Source organism: Perca flavescens, chromosome 13 (assembly GCF_004354835.1).
Source record: "Perca flavescens isolate YP-PL-M2 chromosome 13, PFLA_1.0, whole genome shotgun sequence".
In the NCBI taxonomy this organism is placed as follows: Eukaryota; Metazoa; Chordata; class Actinopteri; order Perciformes; family Percidae; genus Perca; species Perca flavescens.
Genome location: NC_041343.1, coordinates 9,417,075 through 9,425,917, shown reverse-complemented (window position 1 = coordinate 9,425,917; position 8,843 = coordinate 9,417,075). Strand labels below are relative to the sequence as shown.

At 39.4% G+C, this 8,843-nt stretch overlaps 1 protein-coding gene across 1 annotated transcript; it reads left to right on the top strand.

Annotated features, from left to right (window-relative positions):
* The first annotated feature begins 2,315 nt into the window (after positions 1-2,315).
* si:ch211-283g2.1 (sodium- and chloride-dependent GABA transporter ine) lies at positions 2,316-8,554 on the top strand. The gene is made up of 12 exons (XM_028595881.1): positions 2,316-2,490; positions 2,932-3,066; positions 3,145-3,349; positions 5,653-5,785; positions 5,867-6,001; positions 6,127-6,230; positions 6,337-6,461; positions 7,154-7,266; positions 7,351-7,491; positions 7,596-7,670; positions 8,111-8,278; positions 8,402-8,554. The coding sequence occupies exons 1-12, from the start codon at positions 2,316-2,318 to the stop codon at positions 8,552-8,554; spliced, it is 1,662 nt and encodes a 553-aa protein (XP_028451682.1).
* The last annotated feature ends 289 nt before the right edge of the window (positions 8,555-8,843 follow it).

Below are 8,843 nucleotides of genomic sequence, written 5' to 3'. Positions count from 1 at the left end.
CGTAATCGAACCCGGGCCCACTGCGTCGAGGAGTAAACCTCTATTGTACGAGCGCCCACTCTACCAACTGAGCTATCTGGGTTTATTAAGTAGTGACAACAAAACTGTAACCCTGACTGCGCACCTGATAGTCTCAATCAGCTTTGTAGCAACTCATTTGGCAATGGCTTGAAAGTAACAGGCGTTTATTAATATCAAAAAAGTTACTTACTAACCCCTCCCTCCCAGGTGCCAAGCAGTAGTCTGATGTACCCACTGTATCCAGCAGGTGGCCCACAGACACAAATCAAGTGCCACGATGACCAGCACAACAGATTCTCTACCGTATAACAAATGCATTGTTTTCATTTTCTGCTTTTCCTTGTATTGTACATATGTTCAAATCAATCTGCTCCATTAAACCCAGTTCATCTCTACTGCTGCTGATATCCTACTGTCTCCCGATTTGGTCCTTCGCCACAGAGGAAACCATTGAACCAATAGTAATATTATACAACTGACCTAATATGATCCATGGAAACCTCCCCCCTTGGACTAACCACTGCACTGCACTTTTACATTCTAACGTCCTGATTTTACAAAACTACATTAATGATCTATCTTGATCTAATGATTTTTATTTTTACATAGACTGTAAAAATAATGGATGTAGCATCAGTGATGTCACACATTGGTTTGTGGACTGCCGTTTTTTTTTTTTTTTAAAGAATATTTTTTTGGGCTTTTCCGCCTTTGAAGATGCCCTGCCATACAAAACCGTTTTTACTTGCATTTTTTGAAATATGTTAGGTCCATATGTGTTTGTGTTATGTTGTGAATGTAAAAATGAACTGCTACCTCCTCTGTCAGCTCTAGCCACTGAAAAGAAATAAGCAGAGAAATCAGGCCAATTACAAAAGCTGGTCAGTCTGACATCATGTTGCCTGAGCTCATTACAATTCATTAGCTCGCCCAGTTGGGCTGGGTAAAGGATTCTGACAGCCAGGCTCTCATTGGCTAGCTGTTAGCCAATCAGATTCAAACAGCTTAGCTTGTTGAATATTAATGAGAACTGGCAGAAATCGAGCTGAGTCTTCCTGTAGGCTTTCTATACCACGCTAGAATGGCTTGAAACGAGGTAACCAAGGCATTTTTTTCCACAAAAAATGTTACAGAGTCCATGGTAGAACTTCAGCCATTACCACAAAGTAATGAAATACGTGTGGCAGGGCACCTTAGGACAGTTAGGTGAGAAAGGGGAGAGAGAGGGGGAAGACATGCAGGAAATTGTCACAGGTCGGACTCGAGCACTGGACCTCTGCGTCGAGATATAAGCCTCAAAGTATTTGTGCGCCTGCTCTACCCACTGACCAACCCGTGCCACAGAAGTTTGCATTTTGACTGTCGCCATTGGAGCCTGAAGTGACCATGTTTGGACAAGAGGGCGGAGCTGGGGAAGACAGGTTTATCATTTTAGAGAAAACATTAACATTACTTTCCCCATTACCAATGGGGAAATAAACATTAACCATTTTGAGCTCTAATGAGTGATATGGGACAATAAAGGAAATAAATAAATATCCAGCTGGGACGTGAGCCTAATTGCAAAGACAAGTGCAAGCAAAGAAGGCTGATTGATAAGGTCTTTAGAAAGCTGCTGCATGGTTTTGCTTGTTGTATATCCTCAATGGTTACATATCAACAAAAAAAAAAACACTGTCCGTATCTCTGCTTATCACAAAAGTTATAGCTACAGGCATGTGTTTGTTATACAGCGATGACCCCACCTGAAATCTGTGTTACAGCACGTGTCGTTAACAACAATCATTTCCTGTGTGGCATAATACACACAGTTATTGAAGACATATGAGATATCTCTGTCTCCTTTTGTCTTTACCCAAGAGCCCAAGATTTACATTGATGTGAAGATCATGATGTAACAGAGGCAGAGCTTGTGGAATCCATGAAATGTTATATAATATATATTCAAATATTCAAATTAATAAATTATGATAAAAGCGATTTAATAGTTAAGTTCTGTCTCTTTTCTTCGACTGTGCTTCTTAACTCTATAGATAAGAATTGCTGAATAAGTTGTTAATGCAAGCATTTCCACTTTAAAAAAAACAACCAACTTTAACCTTTGTGCACTTGATATTCAAAATAACAAATCTGATTAGTTTATGACACCCATTACCTACTAAGACAACATGTGTGACCTATGTGAGCCTCTGAGCTGCGGCAAGATGGCGTGTTTCTGCTAAGCTAATCATTAAGCATCATAAAAAACAAAAGTTATATCACCCAGAGTCCCTTAAATTGCAGCCAACCTTTCCATGGAGTTTGGGCCCAGGCGAGCGACAGCAGTGACACAGGGAGCAGACATGGAGCAACAGCTAGACAGGCCAACGTGGAGCAGGCAGATAGAGTTCACCCTGGCTGGCATCGGCTGTGCTGTGGGTCTGGGCAACGTTTGGAGGTTCCCTTATCTCTGCTACAGGAGTGGAGGAGGTGAGACACGAAGCTGACATATCATCCTCAAACAGAATTATAAAACTAGACTGCCCTCTGTACTTATGTACATATACACATAGGTATACATAGGTATAGAATCTGGGTCCAAAGCTTAACAAATGGTGCTGTTAGTGAGCCCTTTACATTCAAACACTTTTTCCTGTCGTGATGCTGATTGTGTTGAAAAATGTTCAAATTGTTCTGAATTTACCATAGTGTGCATTTCATGAAAAAATATGTGTTACAAGCCCATAATGTTCTGCGAAATCCTGCATGTACAGTTGGAAGAAACATTGGTTTACAGATATTTTATTCCATTATAAATGACCTACTTTTACTGAAGTTAAATATTACAGGATACCATAAAACTGGGACAGTGGAAACCTCCTTTGCCAGCAAAATGTGAGTGACAGTTGACTTGCCCTAACTTCCTGTCAGGTGCCTTTCTGGTGCCATATCTGCTCATGCTGGTGGTGCTGGGGATCCCTCTGCTCTACATGGAGCTGATTGTGGGCCAGTACACGAGGAGAGGGCCTGTCCATGCTCTGGCTACTGTCTGCCCACTGTTAAAAGGTACTCTGTGGCATGAAATATATTTTTTCCCCAGTCACTGAAAGGCATCCAAACTGATTTTTTTGTGTCTGTCCTCAGGAGTGGGCATAGCATCAGTAGCTATCTCGTTCATCATGTGCACCTACTACAATGTCGTCATCACCTGGGCCCTCTATTACCTCTTCAGCTCCTTCCAGGCACCGCTACCCTGGCAGAACTGCAACAACACCTGGAACACCCCGAACTGTACCAATCATGCCACCAACAGCAGCTACACCTCCACGGCTAGCCAGGAGTTCTTCAAGTATGTTGCACTGTGTGGGAGAAACCAGCGCCGGTTCTCAGAATTGTAAAACCAGACTAGATAAGTAGAATCAGAATATCAGCCTTAATGGCCAAGTAAGTGTGACCAGGTACAGGGAATGTGACTCTTTTGTTGCTCTCAAAATACACAGAAATAGACATAGGGCTAAAAACTGGGGCAACAAAGCTGAACAAGGTAAACGTTTGACTATGTACAGGTGTAAGTATGTATTTAAAAAAGGGTGTATATACACATATACATGCATATGCACATACACATACATAAACACATGTGAACAACCAGCTCTATGAGGACTGTAAACAGTAAGACAATAGGGCAATGCAAAAGTGGTTCAGTTAATCTGGCTGATTAGAAATCTTCCCAGGAGTGTGTGGGTGTGTCCAGAACGATTGATTGACATCTTTCTGTTAGCTTTGTTGCACCTGTTAGGGCAAATGACACCTTTATCATTTTTATTGGTGGACAAAGATTTGTGACGTAATGAATTCCCATCTAAACTCTGGCCCACCTCCAACCTGAGCAGATGTCTAATCAGCCAGAATAACTGAAATCCCCTGTGTGGGTGTTCAGAGGCTTTACTATAACAGGTTGCTTTTATATCTTAAGGTAGATGGATATGGCAGTGTATACAGTGTATATTTGACAGATATTTACACGTTTAAATTATGTATTTAGCACTATTAAATATATAATTTATTTGAAAGGTGGATGCTTGGTGTTTCAGGGTTATTGCACAGGGATTGATCCTGAAACAGTGGACTGGGTTTAAGTGTTCATTGTGTAATAATTAGATCATAGCAGTATTACAAAATCTGTAGCGTCACAACAGGCTGTGCTGCTCACCTGCTGACGTCTGACTCTGGTGATTATAAAGTGATTGTTTTAGTGCACAACCTAAAATCAATTAGTCATGTTAGGGAAATCAGTCCAAGTGAAGGCTAGTGATAAGAGTTTGGCAAACAGATCAAATATCTTTAGGAAGTTTGGGAAAGGTTAAGTCATTGAACTTTTTCTCTAGTCTAATGTAAATTGTTTATATCTATAAATATTTGTAGCTTTCTTCTGCAGCAGTTTCAAACATATTTTGGGTCTTTGGGGTTTTAATGTGGATAAACTGGTGAAGTATTGGGATTAGCTTTCAATATACAGTGATATTATGCTTAAGATTTCCAAAAGAAGATACATTTTTCATTGTGGATATCTTTCTGTTTAGACAGTGGAGTGAAACATCACATTTTGGTTTACTCATTAACTTGTTTAGTTAGTGGATACATGTGGGAATGCATTGTAAGTTTTGGTTAAACATTAGTTGGGAATTGGGATGTGCCAGACAAGCAACTGTTTTTACTGAATTACAGTGAATGCCACAACTGCACAGTGATTGCTTGGGAAATTATTAATTTGTCAAAATTCAGGGAGGACAGCTTGTTTGGTCGGCATTTACGGGGCAACTCTTGATAGACAAACACATCAGGTTCCAACTCACACTTGATTTAAAGCCTACAAAGTCTTTGATTGTGGACGAAACCCTATGAACATACAATTTTTGTTGTTGGAAAGCATCAGCGTTAACCACTTACCTGCCACACCAACCAGAGGAAAACAACGCTAGTGGCCCAGTTAGGCTGTAATGCTATTTGTAAAGAAATCCAATTTGTTAAAATCTCACTTGTGATTTTATGATATCACATGCAGTGTTGGGCAGGCAGAGATGTGAAAATGAGATGAAAAAAATACAGCCTTTTTATCTAAATATGTGAACATGAACTGTTTATAATATGTATGGTACTGGTAGTCATCTCTACAGCGTAAACCTCAACCAGGTTTTTATTAATGCAAAGTACAATTCAACCAACTGACCAACACTTCCACCCCAAAAACAGCAAATGTATATTGAAATAAAGATTTCCCACTTTAGGTCACAATAAGCTAACATTTCATCATGTGAAATATAAACTGGAATAGTAGAGAAATACTTACAGGGCGCAAATATAGTATTTGGTTGATAAAAATGGTCAATGATCAGTGGTGGTCAGATGATGATGACAGAACAATCAGTATGGATCTGAAACATTAATGGACCCAAAATGGATCCCTGAGGGACACCACATAAGTAAGTGTTTCCCTGCCAATTGTCCACCTAATCGCAAACGGAGGAACTGTATGTTTTTCGAATGGCTATAGTGTGTTCAGTTTTAAAGGAATAATGTCAGAAAAAATTTAGAATGTAATCGTCTTATAGTATTAATTACTACTTTTTCTCGTCTTTGGCTTCTTTGAAGATATAAGATGCTGGAGCAGACTAGTGGAGTAGATGAAACAGGAGTGGTCCGGTGGGAGCTTTTACTCCTTCTCTTTCTGGCTTGGATCCTCATTTACTTTTGCATCTTTAAGGGGGTGAAATCAACAGGCAAGGTGTGTGAAAAGAGAGTGAAATTAAGACATAGACAAAAAGGCAGACAGTGGATAACAACCATTGTTTGTCTCTGTTTGTAGGTGGTGTACTTTACGGCTCTATTCCCGTATGTTATCCTGATTGCACTGCTGATCAATAATGCACAGCTTCCCGGAGCATTAGATGGAATAACCTTCTTCATTGTGCCGGAATGGGGCAAGCTGCTCTCAGTGGAGGTAAGAAGGAAGAAACGGAGGACACGAGGAACTGGAAATAGCTTCTGTCTGACATATGAGAGCAGTTAACTAGTAGGTACTGGCAGTGATCAATGGTTTTGGATGATCATCCCTCTGTGTTGCAGGTGTGGGTGAATGCTGCAGCTCAGATCTTTAACTCCATCGGGATTGGTTTTGGCTCCTTGATGGCCATGTCCAGCTACAACTCCTTTAACAACAACGTTTTAAAGTAATAAGCCAAACTCCTCATCCACTCAGTCCCCCCTTTCCTTATTGTTAAGGATCACTGGGCAGTAAGAAAGTGATATTAAATAAACATCTTCTTTCCCCGGCAGGGACACCCTGACTATATCCATCATCAACTCCCTCACCAGCATCCTGGCAGGTTTTGTCATTTTCTCTGCTTTTGGATACATGTCTCATCTGCAGGGCATCCCTGTCAGCGATCTGGCTGTGGATGGTAAGAAAACAAAGAAAACTAATATCTTCAGCTCCAGGGGGATTACATTGATTTTATCTTGGTTTGTTGCTCTTTTTCTGATAATACTGTGAGTATGACTGGGTAATTACTCATATAAATGATATTAATACAAACTATATTTTGCCTTTGTGAGGGTTTGTAGGGTTATAAATCAGTATCCTTATATAGTATCAGTATCCTATATATATATATATATATATATATATATATATATATATATATATATATATATATATATATATATATATATATATATATATATATATATATATATATATATATATATATATATATATATATATATATATATATATATATATATATATATATATATATATATATATATATATATATATATATATATATATATATATATATATATATATATATATCTATAAACAAATGGTGGGTTTATATGCAACATCAGTATGCTTCTTTCAAATGCATGTCTAGCAATGAACTTCCCACTATTTATATTTTTAATAAAGATACATTTTGATTTAAAACTTTTATATATTTGCAGTCAAGTCTCACTGAGAGGTTGTGCTAGAGATGTTGATACATTCTTCATATATTGCTCTTTTTCCTTGACAATTTTCATAATTTTACATCAGTTTTACTACTTTGAAGGGTCAAACTGACATCTTTTGTGTGTGTGTTTGTGTATCCAGGTCCAGGACTGGTTTTTGTTCTTTACCCACAAGCCTTTGCCAACATGCCAGTGGCTCAGCTCTGGGCTGTGATGTTCTTCTTCATGCTGCTTTGCCTTGGACTGGACAGTGAGGTAGTTAATGGGGAATTACAACTTCAGTGATAATTGCTGCAATCCTACAGACCTACAGTGACTCTTTTTTTTTTTGTTTGCCAGTTTGCAATGGTTGAAGTGATGGTGACCAGTCTCATGGATGAGTTCTATCAACATCTGATTAAAATTTTCAAGCGGAAGGAGCTGTTTGTTCTTGCAGTTTGTGGTGCAGCGTGCCTTCTAGGAATTCCTTGCGTCATGCAGGTATAGACTGTAATTTAATGGAGGCACTTTAGACAAAGTATAACCAGATCGTAAAATCATTAGTCTCACTTACCTGCCGTTCTAAAGAGTGTGTCTCTTTTCAGGTGGGTATCTATGTGTTCCAGCTCATGGACCATTACACTGCCATAGTGTCCATCATGTTTCTGGCAGTCTTTGAGGTTATAGCCATCTGTTGGTGTTACGGTGAGCAAATGTGTTCAGTTGTCTTTCTTTTTTCAGTGGCCAGTTAATGTAATTTACTCCCAAAATAGCCACATCTTAAACACTTCTAGGGCTATATGTATATAACTTTCATTATTCTTACCAAATGCTACAAAAGTCTGTCAACATGCAAATAAAATAAGAATGGCTGTTTACTGAAGTTTCCATGCACAGGAGTAAATCGACTTTCAGACAACCTAGAGGAGATGACTGGAAAAAGAGCAAACATCTTCTTCAGACTGTGTTGGCTAATAGTTGCTCCTGTGCTGATCACTGTAAGTCGACAGGCTTTTTTCATCAACATGATTTAGAAATCATATTCCCCCCCCCAAAAGTCAAACTGGGATCCATCTAATAGCGTCACAACTAAACGTTAACGTGTTTCTTCTTGCGGCAGGTTATCCTGATTTTCTCCATCATCCAGTTCAAACCAGCCCGCTATGGGGACTATGTCTTCCCTCCCTGGGCTCAGGGGGTCGGCTGGGTCATTGCCATGGGCTCCATCGTATGGATTCCTTTGGGTGCCGTTCACACATTGTGGGTGCTACCTGGCTCATTCATGCAGGTGACACACATTAACCATTTCCTTTTTTTTTCACCCCACCCAAGATATTGCAGGTAGTACCCACGTGCAAATGTTGCTACGTCATGTTCATGTGTCAATATTATTGGTACATTTCTCCTACAGAAACTGAAGCTGTCTGTCACGCCATGCGCCTCAGATGGAATGTCAAAAATGGCGTATTATGAGAGGGGAGGAGGAGACGCGTGTCCGGGCATAGCTGTCATCAGCTCCAACATCCATCTAGCTGAAAAACCTCCTATTCAGACAAACCTGTGATACCTCTGTGCTTTGCACAATCCTAGCCACCAAGAGTGGCAGCTCAAGTTAATCACAAATTATTGTTTGCATTAGTTTTACTTCTGGTAAGTCAAACAGAAGTATACTACAAAAATTATTTACATGATTGTGAAAATGCGTCGCTGCATATCTGCCATGCAGATATATTAAAATGGCCATTTTTGTGAGCCTACTAATTCATTTTGTTGTCGTAGCTTTAAGAAACGTCTTACAGATGTTGTGGAAAGCGTTTGGAATCCGTTATGGTTGTGTACATCTGAAATATCCA